At 46.8% G+C, this 15,414-nt stretch overlaps 6 protein-coding genes across 6 annotated transcripts; 3 read left to right on the top strand and 3 right to left on the bottom strand.

Moving 5' to 3' along the window:
- Positions 1-383: 383 nt before the first annotated feature.
- Positions 384-3,648, top strand: N7447_002293 (putative sister chromatid cohesion factor (Chl12); the record flags this gene model as incomplete). Its single annotated transcript, XM_057226568.1, has 3 exons — positions 384-603; positions 656-3,176; positions 3,234-3,648. 3 exons carry the CDS (start codon positions 384-386, stop codon positions 3,646-3,648), a joined length of 3,156 nt encoding a protein of 1,051 aa, XP_057090584.1.
- Positions 3,649-4,228: 580 nt separating this feature from the next.
- On the bottom strand, positions 4,229-4,462 carry N7447_002294 (uncharacterized protein; the record flags this gene model as incomplete). The annotated part of the gene is made up of 1 exon (XM_057226569.1): positions 4,229-4,462. The coding sequence occupies one exon, from the start codon at positions 4,460-4,462 to the stop codon at positions 4,229-4,231; it is 234 nt and encodes a 77-aa protein (XP_057090585.1).
- A 2,258-nt stretch (positions 4,463-6,720) lies between these two features.
- On the top strand, positions 6,721-7,371 carry N7447_002295 (glutathione S-transferase family protein; the record flags this gene model as incomplete). Its single annotated transcript, XM_057226570.1, has 1 exon — positions 6,721-7,371. The coding sequence occupies one exon, from the start codon at positions 6,721-6,723 to the stop codon at positions 7,369-7,371; it is 651 nt and encodes a 216-aa protein (XP_057090586.1).
- Positions 7,372-8,407: 1,036 nt separating this feature from the next.
- On the bottom strand, positions 8,408-9,058 carry N7447_002296 (uncharacterized protein; the record flags this gene model as incomplete). The annotated part of the gene is made up of 1 exon (XM_057226571.1): positions 8,408-9,058. One exon carries the CDS (start codon positions 9,056-9,058, stop codon positions 8,408-8,410), a length of 651 nt encoding a protein of 216 aa, XP_057090587.1.
- Positions 9,059-10,141: 1,083 nt separating this feature from the next.
- N7447_002297 (S1/P1 nuclease) lies at positions 10,142-11,229 on the top strand (the record flags this gene model as incomplete). Its single annotated transcript, XM_057226572.1, has 2 exons — positions 10,142-10,272; positions 10,332-11,229. 2 exons carry the CDS (start codon positions 10,142-10,144, stop codon positions 11,227-11,229), a joined length of 1,029 nt encoding a protein of 342 aa, XP_057090588.1.
- Positions 11,230-12,919: 1,690 nt separating this feature from the next.
- Positions 12,920-14,256, bottom strand: N7447_002298 (uncharacterized protein; the record flags this gene model as incomplete). Its single annotated transcript, XM_057226573.1, has 4 exons — positions 12,920-13,181; positions 13,236-13,399; positions 13,465-13,992; positions 14,230-14,256. 4 exons carry the CDS (start codon positions 14,254-14,256, stop codon positions 12,920-12,922), a joined length of 981 nt encoding a protein of 326 aa, XP_057090589.1.
- Between the last annotated feature and the right edge of the window lie 1,158 nt (positions 14,257-15,414).

Here is a 15,414-nt window from a genome sequence, read left to right on the forward strand (position 1 = left end):
TTTTGTATCATGACCTATCGAGCAGGTCGATGCATATGCCTTTTTGTCTGTTAAATGAACCGTACAGTATACCATTGACTAGAGGACTAAAACCAAAATTGGTTTGGTCTACAATACCAAATTTCCTTCATTTTTGATCTGATTTTAATATCTTGGAAGCAATCGCCTGCTTTAAACTTCACAATTTAATTCCAAAAGAATCTAGTCTACAAATTAAACACAGCTTGAATACATTTGTAGACAGCCTGGAAGAAGAGCCTGTAAAAGGACTTAAGGGACTATGCGGCCAAAACGGGACTAGCGCGTTCTACACGCGTCGCGCGTCTATCAGAGGGGAATTACATCGGAGACCATTCAATGACATGAGATATCTGAACGCTTGAATGCTTCCCTCCTCGCCATCGTTCCTATCATCGTTTGATCCTGCCCTTTGCCTCCACTCCGAAGGTGCTGGCAACCAAAATCCGCCATCCGAATCATTCTCCGACGATCTCGAGGCAATCCACCTGCACCGCCGCGAACAAACCCGCAATCGAGTCGTGATTCAACATCGAGCGTGGGATCTATCTGATGTGTTTCGCAGCGAAGACGACATACGACCTGGTTTGTGATCCTGATCCCGCATTGTCTGGCATAGAGGCTGACAACCACAAAGTAGATACGCCGACGAAGAACGTTATAACTCCAAGACTACTTTCTCGCACTCCTACTCAAAATCTCTCTTTTATGCCATCTTCGCCGCCTGTTTCGAGAATGCCGTTCATAGCCTCCCCGGGCGCGCTTGCACCCACATCAGGCAATGCGACCAACGATTCGCAGAAGAGAAAAGTCACAAATGCGGAGGCAGGTGTGCAGCCGACGGAGCCGAAGCGCCAGCGCATGGTTGGAGGTTTTGTTGATGACGATGATGACGAAGAAGATGATCTCGCTGCTTTCCGGGACGAGCATGTGAACAATCAATATGACTTGCCGGAATACTTCTTCCAGGAGCCTCCGGCGGAACTTCCTAGCATACAGGCACGACTGCCGGTACCTACGAAATTGAACGGGACGACCGATGCTACGCCTAGCTCTTCCCGAGCACCATTACAACTGACGCCTCGACCTGCTCCAACGGCTCCCCAAAGGTTCCAGATCAAGACCTGTGCTGGCAAAACCCATAATGTCCCGCAAAGGAAGACCCAAGCGCCCGTTTCCTATAAGCAAATGATCGCCAATCGGTCAGAGACAGAGCCTGGCAAGGCGAAGAAGAGCTATTACGGTATCGACATCCACAAATTGTTGGATGAGGCCGCCAACGACAAAAAGCCCACGATCACAGTCCCTCAACCGCCAGTCCAGCAAACCATCGAAGTGAACAATGTGAGCTCAAAGCAGAAGAAGATAGACTCTGCAATGTGGACGGAGAAATACCGTGCTCGTAAATTCACCGATCTCATTGGAGATGAACGCACCCATCGATCAGTCCTACGCTGGCTCAAGGGATGGGAGTCAATTGTGTTCCCTGGTCTAGCCAAATCTCGAACGAAGAAGCCTGTCCAGGATGATGAAGAAGAATACATCCATCGAAAGGTTCTCTTATTGAGTGGCCCCCCTGGACTTGGAAAGACGACATTAGCGCACGTATGTGCCAGACAGGCCGGCTTTGAAGTGCTTGAAATAAACGCAAGTGATGACCGCAGCAGGGATGTGGTCAAAGGCCGTATCCGTGATGCGCTGGGAACCGAGAACGTCAAAGGCATGAACGTGGAAGTTGGTGAGAAAAAGGTCCGCCGTGCCGGTAAACCCGTGTGTGTCGTGGTGGACGAAGTCGACGGTGTCACTGGTGGTTCTGGTAGTGGTGGTGAGGGCGGTTTCATGAAGGCCCTCATCGACCTTGTTTTGCTTGACCAACGGAACGCGAAATGGTCTTCGGAGGGTAATAATGGCAAGAAGCGCAAGGGTGACAATTTCCGATTCATGCGGCCGTTGATTTTGGTTTGCAATGACCTCTATCATAGCAGTCTCCGGCCTCTCAGGGCGTCGTCCATTGCAGAAATGATTAATGTCCGCCAGGCACCATTGGAGAATGTTGTTCAACGAGTCAAGGTTATATTCGGCCGCGAAGGCATCCCTTGTGACAGTGATGGAGCTCGAAGACTCTGTGAAGCAGCCTGGGGTATGGCGAGCAAAAGAAATCGCAATGCCAAAACCCAAGGGTCTGCCGAGGGTGATATTCGTAGCGTGCTTGTTGCTGCAGAATTTGTGGCGCACAAGCTCCGAAACGGGTCGTCGCCATCCTCGATCAGACTGACGAGGAGTTGGCTGGAAAACCGAGTCCTCAATGCATCGGCTGAGGGTAGCGCGTTCTTCAAAGAGTTAAGTCGCGGAGGCGTTCGTGAGATTGTGAACCGTGTGTTCACAGAGGGAGCTGGCTTCTCAGACGCTCCTGTTGGTATGAGTTTCCAAGATCGCTTTGATACCACGGACAGCCGTATTCCGGTTGGCGTGGCGGATCTGCGCAAGCGACACGCAATCAACCGATTGCGGGAAATGGTCGATTCCAGCGGTGATCATGACCGCTGTGTATCTGACTGCTTTGCTTCATATCCCATCCAGCAATACCAGGATGATAATTATTTCTCCAAACCCAACGCCGCCCACGACTGGCTTCATTTCCATGACTCAATCAGTTCGAAAGTCCATTCATCCCAAGAGTGGGAACTAATTCCATACCTCAGCCAGTCGGTTGTCGCATTCCATCATCTATTTGCTACGGCTACTGGCAGAACTACCGATGATGACAAGAATGAAGATGATGAGGAAGCCGATGAGCCCCATCCTTTCTCAGGACCCAAAGCCGACTTTGCTGCCTTTGAAGCACAAAAGCAGAACCGTGCAGCCATGACTGCATTCCACGCCTCCTTTTCGGCACCCATGGCTCGCCTTTTCCGGTCAAATGAAAGTATAATCACAGATTTAGTCCCTTACTTGATCCGCATGCTATCGCCAGACGTCAAGCCGGTTATCATCCGTGGAAACGGGGAGCAGAGAAGCACTGCCACCGTCCGCAAAGAGTCCGAACGTGCCCTCGTCCAGTCTACCGTGCGTGTAATGACCGGGATGGGCGTGACATTTGAAAGAGTCCGAGTGGAACATGAAGGAAGCCATGGTGGATGGGCGTACAGAATGGAACCGTAAGTGATATATCAAGTATCTTGTGAGATACACCAAGCTAACATACCCTCAAACAGACCTATCGACTCACTTGTGGTCTTCTCGAAGATCCAAGGTAGCACGATCGAGGCTTCGGGTGGTACAGCGCCAGTGCGGTATGCCGTCCGCCAGGTGCTAGACCAAGAGTACCGTAAGGCGACGACGCGCAAGCAGTCTGATGTCTTGAGCGCATCTAAACTCGGTACCAAGGGTTCCAGGAGTTCCGAAGATACGGTTGCAGCCAAGATAACAAGGGACGCAGCTGTCAAACGTGACTTCTTCGGTCGGACGGTTGAGCAGCCTGCACCACAGCCTCATGATCCAAACAATCTAGATTCCTGGGCTGATGAGTCGTCCAAGGCTGGACGGAAAGTCTGGGTTACCTTCCACGAAGGTTTCTCAAATGCGGTCCGGAAACCCATATCTATGGGAGAGTTGATGGCTGGGTTGTAATATATGCATAGAGTTCCAAGTTGCCTCCTTTGAGCGTTTGTCATGGTGTGCTGGAGTTTTTGTTTTTAATGCATTTGTTGCATACCTTCCATAATGATTGCTGTTTCATACGAGGTATTGAATACCAGATGCTACATAACTACTACATGACTCAATATTTGAAATGGAGAAGAACTTGTCTTGAATGAGAATAATTTTTGAGAAAGAATTAAACGAAAGATGTTGCTGTATTTCCAGGCATAGAGAACACCAACTACTTGAAGCAAACCAGCCAAACAGTCCGGACAACGACTGCTGAAAGTGGCCAAGACAAAAACACAGACATAAATGCAAATCACAAATTATTAAACACAGTATATGGTATCCAAATCATTCCATCGTTGAAGCGAAAGGGGCGAAAACATGCACCCAGCAATCGACGCAGCGCATATCATCGAAGCAAATTCAACAAGCCAAGCACAAAAGCAGACAAAAGGCCAAAAAAAGATAGCACCAAAACATCTAATCCATGTATCGTGAGTGGATCGAGTCGGTATAATAGCAATCGAGACAGCAAATACATCGGATGTTTCGAAGCCATTTAGCGCATGCTGAGGTAGTTGGCAAGAGCCTCGTTGTGCAATCGCTTCTTCTCGATGCTAGCAGCATCATTCTTGGAATTAGAGCCCGAAGACTTCGAGCCTAGCGAGTACCACTTGTGATTCTTGACTGATGAGTCGCGTGTATTGAGAGTTGTGGCAGTGGAGACGGTGGAGTGTGTTGAGGCTGCGCTCGATGTAGTCTTTGAAGACGAGTTGGAGGATTTGGAGAACATCTCGGATAGTGTTTGAAGCTTTGTACGTGTGCTTTGGGATATCTTGAGAGATTGCTTGAGGGTTTGGAGGGTTCGTTGACGATGGATGTATAACGAAGTATGAGTTGGTTTGACGTTTATAGCTCGGAGCAAGATGCGAGAAGGATCTTTTTTGATCTTTGGGATCTGATGCTTTGGAATGGATTGGAATAGAATGTCTCTTTCTACGAGATATCAATTGGTCTTTATATAGTGTTGGGTGCTCACTACACATTATCCACTCCGTAGGGTTGTCACTCCGAAAAAAAAAAACTCATAAGGCTTGAGCCCCACTACGTCAGCCATAGTATACATCGAGTCTAGAATATTTGCACCGTAAAATCCATACAGCATAGCCTAAAGACGTCAGTAGTCACAGCGTAGTCACAGCGCCCCCCATGTGTGGAGCCACTAAGAATCGGAGTAAGGGTCGGAGTTGAAGTTTTACTGGCAGGGGACCTACACGAGGTTAGAGGCTTGGGTGGATAACTAAGAATGTATGATGAGTTAATTAGAATTATGCAATGGAATTTGCGACTGTGGAAAGCCAAGAATATCTGATAAATCAAGCCGCGTATTCTCTCGGACATGTGTGCTCATCCTCTAGACCTAAATGATGACACCGAACAGTGTGTGGGTTCTTAATGCGGTGTATTATTTGCACGCCCTTTGATATACAACTCGTAAAGACTACCACGTTCAGAAAGATCGCTGCGGAAGGGCGCAGTTAATTTTTAGTTCTCGTATGGCTTTGATTTTTACTATCCACGTGTTAGGCCACTAATTCAGAGGTTTTCGTGTTTCGGAGTTGAAGTCTAGATCTTGTCCGAAAGAGCTTTAATGAACTAAAGATGGCGATCTACGCGATCTAGGCACATATTTTTTCAAGTATCCTACATAGCGTGTTCCGGAATGTGCAAGGATTGCCTTTCGTGTTGGCTAACGGCCTGCTAGAGCTGGTGAAAAGGATAAATCCTTACAAATCGAAGGGTGCGTAGATCCCGAGATCAACTGATGTGCTTGATTCTACGAATACGAATGCCCAAGTCGAGGCTCAGTTGCGATTTACGAAGTGGCTTGGGATGACTCAAGGGTGTTTGCATCTCTACAAAGCTTAAAAGAAGAAAGGATAAAATGACTAGAATTTACTAGTGCAGAATAGAACATGTGTGGGTAGTCCGATGTTAGTCCGAAGTAGATTTTTTATTCCGATACTATATTTTCAAATTCCGACTGATTGATTTATAATCTGAGATATCATTTTAGATTCAAAACACTGCTATAGATAATTTGCAAAGCCATGCAAGCATGGGGGCATATGTTGTATACATTTGGGGGTGTTAGTCCGATGGGCACCCAGCTGAGCGGGACTGGAAATTAATAAGCCAATTTTCTAGTTCCGGCTGGGTGTCGTAGTCCGATGACCGAGTCCGAGGCTTGGGAGCCTTGTTTTACTCCGTTATATTCCACTCGATCAGAATAATGATCTCCCCTTATCTCTTTTGATATCCTAACACGCCCTACGGCCGTGGAAGCAGTATATATCCACCGAGTTCCCACTATTACGATTATGGTGCAGTCGCGGGTTTTTGAGCCCCAGATAATGGCGCAGAGTCATGATGCGTCAAACTTTCTCTCAAATACCAGAAAAAGTCAATCCCTGGGATTTCGCTGTAATCCATCTTGGAATGTTCGTTCTGAGTCATGAACCGCCAAAGTATCACCTATGTGTGCTTTTCATATGAGCACTGATCTTTGAAATTGGGTCCTTCCGAGTTATTTTATAGTCATTCCCTTAGATGAGCTTTGATGTGGTCGTTCCTGAGGTCAACATTGGACCCCCAATATGATTACTAAGGATTTAGTGAGGCCGGGGGGTCCACCCGTCGGCCCCATGGCAGACGCCCCGGCAGTTCAGGTTGGCGGCAACACTGGTCCTTGTCGGTAACCACGATGCATTCCAACTACCTAGCAACAACATAGAGGAATCCAATTCCGCGCTCTGGAAGTTTCCGTGTCACCCCTGGTGCCCATTGGACCATTTGTAATCAGGTTCCACCTGTGCACAATATCGTGGAACCTCCTTGCAACCTTCCACTAAACAAGATGAATAATCGAGTTGGAATAGTGGGGTGAGGGGATGGAAGATTAGCTTAAGAGAGTTCCAGTTCCTGGTCTGGTATTTCAATTCCCCTCCCTCTTTTATTTCTCTTCAATCCAAATAACCACCCCACCAAACAATGTCTCTCAAGCCCATCACCGTCTGGGGCCATGGCCCAGGTCCCAATCCCTGGAAGGTGATCATGATCCTGGAAGAGCTGAATGTTCCCTACACACACAAGATCATCACCTTCCCAGACATGAAGAAAGAAGCATACGAGTCCATCAATCCCAACGGCCGCGTCCCCGCAATCGAAGACCCAAACACCGACACCACGCTCTGGGAATCCGGCGCGATTATCGAATACCTGATTGACACATATGATAAACAGAACTCGATCAGCTTTGCCGCCGGTTCTAAAGATTACTATCTCGCCAAGCAATGGCTTCATTTCCAGATGTCCGGTCAAGGTCCATACTTCGGCCAGGCTGTTTGGTTCAGCCGGTACCACCCAGAGAAGCTACAGAGCGCAATCGACCGCTACGTCAACGAAATCCGTCGTGTATCTGGTGTGCTTGACCGCACCCTCCAGGGGAAGCAGTATCTTGTCGGTGATAAATTCTCATATGCCGATGTTGCTTTCCTTCCTTGGTATCTTGTTACTATCCAGCTTGAGATTGATACGGCGAAGGATTTCCCAAATGTTGCTGCTTGGTTGAAGCGGGTGCAGGAACGTCCTTCTATTGCTAAGTCGGTTCAGGATCGGGTCGAGGCTTCAGCGCAGCACTAGATAGAGTTTATATGAAATGTAAATTCCAGCGAAGAAAAGAAGAAAAGCCCAGTTTATTTGACACCAGTTTTCCTTTCAGGTTGCAACCCTATGACAAGTGTCTGGTTAGGGAAGGCGCGTTTGTGATTTAGTATAGGTGACCACTTCAGTTTATGCCTGGGCAAATATCTAAAAACGGACGCACCGAAACATACATAGTACAGATTCACCATCCAAATATCAATCCTTAATAATCCGTCCAGCTCTATGTCCTTTGATCGACTCTTCAATGTGGCTGTTATTAGTTTCCCTTCGTTGCGAGGCCATAGCATTTATTTCCAAGTCTGATATTCTTGTCTGCAAGCTTTCTACAAATTTCCACTGCTTATAATCGGTTGCGAGAAGACAGTATAGATACAAAAGCGATTACCTGATACAAACAGCAGACCCTTTTTTAGCGGCTGGGGGGTTGAAGCGAACGGCATTATGACTTGTTGCATGTAAAGGCTTGATAAAGGGTAGTTACAAACGATCTTTGCGTCTGTGGCGTTGTTTACACATGAAAGCAATAAACATATGGACTCATCTTCTGGGCTTGATGGCCTTCATTGCTGTTGGTTTTACCCTGAATTATTCTGAGATACTCGCAACAATTTCGAGCCCGAAAATTTTGGAAATAGAAGTTCAGGTCAACACCTTTCAGCCTCGCATACGGTAGCCGTTTAAGGCCAAATTTGACAATGGTTTACACACTCCTTGTAATTCAGCATCTGTTTCCTATTGTGGCTTCATAGGTCATCCCATGTGCCCACCACTGCTCCCCTCGGTGTCGTAGCCTTCTCATCGTCCTGTCTGCGATGTCGGACCGCTATAGCGCTCTTCTCATTTCAATAGGTATAAATCGATCTAAAACAGGGCTAACTTAGAGGATAATTTGCTTAAACCCAAGTATTAGGTCAAGTTGCCGATTATTCTATTCCCACTGCCTTGTATCGAGTGATATCACGACGATAGAAGTCAAAATTTCGTATCTCTAGTAACTTTAACTCTTCACCATTCAACCGCAATACACCCCATCATCTTCTGCACCAATCTTTTCCCAGGACATTCTCATCTCGTCGAAATCGCACATCATCAACCATAGATCCCATAGCAGCAGCGAACGACATTTCATCCATCCCGGAAAGGTGTCATATTGATCGATTTCAGGCCACGCTTCGAGGACCTTCACATAACGCACTGTCTTATATCTTTCGTTATTGGTGTCCTGCTCTAAGGCCTCCGCCGAAGTGCCTAGCAGCGTCTGCAGGCATTCCTCATCAATGATCATACACATTCGATATTTATTGAATTTATCGCGCTGACCCTGTGCATCGACCCAGGCCTCAAAGTGAGCGCGTATTATATCAAGCGAGGCACCATCGAATTGCGCCGCATCTTCCATGATGGTTGAACTATGTTGCGCCCAGATTTCCTGATAAAGGGTGGGATTTACCCCGGGTGACGACTTACTATTCCATTTGCATTCTCTGAAGAATGATCTTTTAATACAAGCTTCGAGATACTTGACGACAGTGGAGAAGTGGGCGTCAGATTGAGGGGAATAGGTGGTGCGATAGATGACATATCCCCAGGTCCGATGAGCTTTTAGTTTGTCATACAGCTCCTTTGTGGGTGCAGGCAGAGGAGCGAAAGGAGCGAAACCCATCTTGTGAAAGTTTGAAGAAAGGCAAGGATGAGAAGTCCCAAAAGATTCCCAAGGAGAAGAAGGGATTTCCAAAATGTGAAATGTGTGACGTACGCCGCGTACAAACAAGAGAATGGCTGCGTGAAGTTGGAATAATGGCAATCCGACGGTGATAACGGGACTGATGCGATCTTCAATGATAAACATCTGAGTATCCGTTTAGCGTCTCGTTGGAAAACTAGTGGGCCGCCTGATTCAGATGTAAACCCCCTCAAAATCCCACAGCAGAGTCATTGCGGTCAAAGAATTGCCGACTGGACGATACAGACATGACCTACACCCTTTTGACCCAAACCACTGGCCTGACAACTTAATTTACGACATCGACAAACCATGCGAAGTTTGCAAGACGCGACTCGCACGCGCACTAACCATTGCGCATTTTTCATTACGGGGTCACAACACTTGATCATCTTCCGTTAATCGGATGAGATTGGTGTGGTTATCAAGCAACAACCGAGCGACAGAATGACTGTGTCATGTGAAGGAATGCTAGTTCTATACAAGGTCATCACACTCCTGCATTCTATGAATCAAAGACTTCACTTTCAAAAGAAAAATAAGTATAATGGCTTTTTACGCGGGGATATCCCAGCACTGTTTTGTCTCCTGTTTGGATAATAATTCCCGAGTTTTATTCCCAGACCTGGTGTTGTCTACCCCGTACGGAGTACTTCGTACCCCTGTCTCTGTCACAATCTATTATCTCATATATTAATTACAGATTGGAACCTAGATAGCCATTTGGGCCTCACCTCCGGTGGACTCCGGCGGCTCTGATGTTTAGTGCCGACCCCGCAATCTAGTTCGCAATTTCGGAGGCGAATCATACCCCTTGCTGCCAATGATTATGTTGTTATCTCCTGACAAGCCTATGAGCTGCTCTTTTTCTTGCTGCAACACGGCTAACTCCATGACAATGTGACCCGCGTCAAGTGGAAACCGCCGGTATTCGAAACTATTTAATGCAAACGGAGTTGCAACCATGGCTTTCATGAACAGACGCGAACTTTATACTGAGTCTCACCCAAACGTCTCCCAACAATGGTGTCTCTATCAAGGGTTGCTTTCGTCACCTTCGGGGTGATTCATGGGGCAAATGCATGGGGTGCATTGGGCCATGCCACAGTGGCTTATGTTGCACAACATTACATGTCTCCTGAAGCCGCAAAATGGTAAATTCTCCCAAAGAGCTTCATAGTAATGAGAGTATACAACGCTAATGTTTTTCAAGGGCAAAAACAGTCCTCAACGATACCTCTGACTCATACCTAGCAAACATTGCTTCTTGGGCGGACAGCTATCGTAAGACAGATGAGGGTAAATGGTCAGCCCCATTGCACTATATTGATGCCATGGATGACCCGCCTACAAGCTGCAACGTGGACTATGAGCGCGACTGTCCAGCCGAAGGCTGCTCGATCTCCGCCATTGCCAATTACACCCAGCGTGCAGGCAATCTTAAACTAAGCACCCCCGAAACCGCCGAAGCACTTAGATTCCTCGTGCACATCATTGGTGATCTCGTCCAGCCCCTGCACGACGAGAACTACGAGGTTGGCGGAAATGGTATCGAGGTCACTTTCGACAACTACACTGACAACCTGCATTCGGACTGGGATACATACATACCCCAAAAGCTGGTTGGCGGTAGCTCGCTCGAAGATGCGCAGGGATGGGCTGAAAGCTTGGTCCATGAGATTAAGGCTGGTAGCTACAAGAAGGAAGCTAAGAAATGGACCAAAGGGGATGATATTGGAAATACTATCAAGAGTGCCACTCGATGGGCGGCCGATGCCAATGCTTATATCTGTACCGTTGTCATGCCGGATGGAGCTGCTGCCCTCCAGACTGGCGATCTCTACCCGACATACTACAACTCTGTCATCGGCACGATCGAGATCCAGATTGCTAAGGGCGGTTACCGACTGGCCAACTGGCTTAACACGATCTACAAGCAGAAAATTAAGCACTCCAAGGGAGGGAAATTCGGCAAAGGGCCCCGAGATGCAGCCCCTGAGCCCGAATTTGTATACAAGCCTCGTGAGCCTCGTCAAATGAGTCGTGCAAACATGGCTAGAGCTGCTATGGGTGGATCATGCTGCAAATCGGGACGTGAGCATAGCCATTGATTTGGTGGAATTTGCGGAGAAAATAGATCTTGTGGATCAACTTCCAAAATTCGTGACAAGTGATCTCCTTAAAGTCTTATAGTTGGCTGGGAGCTACATTCAAATCAATTATATATGTATTATCCAAGGAATGTAATTCTCGTTACATTAGGAATTATATATAGCCTTGGAGATGATCGAGAAGGGGTTATCTTTCGCTTAATCGCAATGTACTAGTTGTATAATCACTGAACGTAGCTATACGCTGTACACTCCTACAGGCAAGCGACGAGGCCTTTTCACTCTTATTAGCTTATTTCGCTATCACACCCGAGTTCGCTTTTCCATTCTCTTATCGGGAACATGCTTTCAAATAGGCACTTTATGCTTGGGATGGGCTTTTTCTTTGGAGGTATACGATTCCCCGAGCAGGCTTTCAACAGTACGGCTGCCAAGGAACTAGGCACATTGCTTCTCCTACCTTGTCTAAGCATAATCATCTACCATATTCTTGAGGTAACCCCGAAGCCCCCAATAACACGCTTTCCATTTCCAATTCACGAAAGCCACAACTGCAAGAGGGTCGGAAAATTGCAAAATTAAAAAAATTAAAACTAAAAAACATACAACAGTGAGGATTCGCTGGTGGTCACCCACCCAACTACTAACTCACCGGCGTGTGGCTTAAGTACGGCTGAGCGGACGGGAAGCCCTGTTTTCCACACCCTATGGTCGTATGTATCAGATAGTCTATGGGAGAGATCCATGAAGTCAAAGTGTGGAAGTGGTTAGGTGGTTATTGGTGATGAGGGTAGGGTGAGAATCACCATGCGAGGATGTAGCGTTGAGTACGGAACTGCGAGTTCCCATGTGGTGCGTTTGGCACGGCTATCATTCAAAAGCCGACCCAATTGAGGTGCAGGAAAATCGTCGTCGTTGGGTGATAGCCCCATTCTACACATCTATTCAACTTAGTATTCGACATTTATCAAAAAGCTATCAAGCGGCTTTAAAGGTATTTCTGACACTTCTCCATCATTCGATTGACTTCTGCACAGCTAATTCAAGCCTCATGACAAGCCATAATCAATACTTCGTCGAGTCCGTAAGAGACCGAAGTTCGGCTTGACCACCCTTCCGCCTTACCCGCTAAGACATTTGTCCTCGATGAAAAGCTATCAGAAGAGTATCAGACAATGACTCAGTTGGAATGCGACCAAGGGTTGGGTCCGCCGTTTGCTGCTATCAAATTCTCTTGCCACAATCTTCTCAACCCTGCGCAGCAGGGCTTCATGCAAATCTATGGTCAAATCCCGATTGACGGTACCATTAAAATCCCCAAAATAGAGATTTACTGATTTGGGCTCCAAGGCCACTCCGAGGGGGCCTGGACCCGATGAAAAACTCCGGGGGCTTGTGGGAGGGACGCCGAAGAAGTCTGAGTACCACCTGCGGATGGTGTGAATATTATGGTTTGAGCTGGGACTTGTTTGTGGTTTAATATGCCTTACGTAGTTCAGAGAACAAAAGCAAAACATTTGAAGTCCGTAGTTCAGTTCAGACTGAATTGATGATGTCTGTTGAGATAGTCTTCCATAGTCACATAACTACAGTATCTAGACTTCCATAGTTTCTTCCTATTCATATTCTACTTTAGAAGGAATCGAACCAAGACGAGAGAGTTGATTGTAGAAAAGCAACTATCTGGGAATCAGGTCCCAATATATCTAGGGTGGATGCGCCCGGAGTAGTATGAACTTCCATTAGGAAAGTAATGATGGAGGCAAGCCTGCTTTGCGGAAAGTCTTGTCGCGGGGTCATATTGGAGAAGAGCATCTAGTAGCTCGCAGCCAGCACTCTCTAGGCCTGGAACTAGAATGGTGCGGATCCGCTTCCATTTGGGGAAAGTGGCTTTGTAGTCGGGGTACGCAGTGACACCGGGCCAGTTCTCTTCGTCCGGAGTACCAAGGAGACTATCAAATTGAAAAGTCAATTCCATTATATAGATGCGGAAAAAAAGTGTTTACCGGAATATCTGGAAGATTTGGTCAATCTCCGAGTCACCAGGGACGAGCGGCCGGCGGGTGCACATCTCAGCGAAAATAGCTCCCACAGACCACATATCGACGCCGGTGGAGTACCGAGGACCCCCAAGAAGAATTTCGGGGGAACGATACCATAAGGTCACAATCTTATTAGATGAATGTTAACATTCAAGAGTTTAGATCATTTCGCTTTGACTGGGGGCGTGGTTACCTCATGAGTATACTTCCTCAGCGGAATACGGAAAGCTCGAGCCAGTCCGAAGTCAGCCAATTTCAGGGTTCCCTCGCGGTCAATGAGCAAGTTCTGCGGCTTTAAATCACGATGTAGAATACGATGACCGTGGCAATAGCGGACTCCCTCAAGCAGTTGTGCCATGAACTTTTTCACTATCGCTTCGTCTAGACCGAGTCTCGGTCTGAATCCGTTTGGTAGAGGTCTGCCGCGGCCACCTTCGCTGACAGGCAGAGAGTCTATATATTTCTTCAGGTCCATGTCTAAGAACTCCATGACAAGATAGAGGTTGTGGCTATCGGCATGTACAATATTCAGCAACTGGACAATACTAGGGTCCTTCATTTCTTTGAGAAGGGAGATTTCTCGCATGGCTGTAGCAGGGACTCCGTCATCCTCGGCATTGAGTCGGACCTTTTTCAGAGCAACGATACGGTTAGGATGTTTCAGCTCTCGAGCCTTGTAGACGACACCGTAGGCTCCTGTGGTAATAGGGACATCCGTCAGCTAGGACAGAGGTAACCATGCCAACTGGCGCGGCAAAAAGAAATGTCACCTTCACCGGCTTTCTCAATTTTCTGATAATTCTCCATGGTGAATGTGACACTTTGGTTCTTCGCCCAAACAGCTGAAAATTGGAAAGATCCGAGGTACCGGAAGAGATGCAGGAGGAATAGAAAAAAAGTGAGCAGTAGAAAAGCTGGGAGGGACTGAGTTTATAAACTCACATACCGTAATACTTACTCGCGTGTTGCCATGACGAGCTGCCATGGTGAACGCGCTGCCATGGTGAACGCGCTACTATGGTGAATTCGCTGCAATATCTCCAGGGCTACGACACATATTTTTGGTACTGTAATTTACTTGCGAGCTGCACACATAAGTGGGCGGCGCACCCACCCGCTTATATACATAGTATTCAAACGCGTTTGTTTTAACCAAACGCCAATTAATCAGCAAAACAAACGGTTAGGCCTATTTAACTATTTGGTTTCTATGGTGCCCATTTTCACCGCGTCCGCACCTTGGCAATTCTCATTCTTTGTTTGCGGCTGAAAAAGGGGGGTTGCTGGGCTGCATGACTAACCCAGATTCTAGAACTACAAGAAAAAGAAAGAACATGTATAGAACTTGGTGGATAGGAAGTCCGATTTCTCTCTATATTTCATCAAGCATATTGACCCAGAAAAAAAGTTGGACCGGAGCCTGGAGAAACACTGCTTCTGAGAAAATACAGAGTTTGGAATTATTGGACCTCTCAATGCGCCATATAAGTGTGGAGGTGGAGGCCTGAGGTAGCAAGGCACCCACACCCACTCCGCCCAACAGTCCTCACTCTAAAATAACACCACAGTAATGAGTTAAAACTGGAATATCTGTTCCTTCATAACATTTATAACCAATAGTGAGAGCTAGAGCAAATGAGAAGCATCTACAGGAAAACATATCACAGCAAGACTACACATACAAGTTGCAATCTTTAATACTCCTGGTAGTCCTGTGGCATATTTACAGTATGTCTGATACCAGTGCAGAGTTAAACCTTTAAAATCGATAAGTCAGGGTAAAGATGCGGAAAGGTATATGCAAATACCAGAACCTGTGTCATTAGGCAAGGAAAAACTTGGATGACAAGATGGTATGAATACTCAAGAAATCCTGTCGCATACGGTTTGCCGCGGAGCATTGTGTGAATGGTAATGCCCGGCATCAACTCAAACGTGTTAATGGTTTGGAATCCAACCCTGAGAGATATCATCACTTACCGTATTCTTACTGAGAATCCGTGAGTACCATGGAATATATGTGATATGATAGAAGTATAGAAGCTTAGATCATACAAAATGTAGTTCGAAGAAGCAATGAAAGGAACTTTCCCGCATTCAGACTCATTTCAATTGATTACGTCCTACATCCTCTGCCGTCGTT

The sequence above is a fragment of the Penicillium robsamsonii genome (assembly GCF_028829455.1).
Source record: "Penicillium robsamsonii strain IBT 29466 chromosome Unknown utg000001l_segment0_segment0, whole genome shotgun sequence".
Classification (NCBI taxonomy): domain Eukaryota; kingdom Fungi; phylum Ascomycota; class Eurotiomycetes; order Eurotiales; family Aspergillaceae; genus Penicillium; species Penicillium robsamsonii.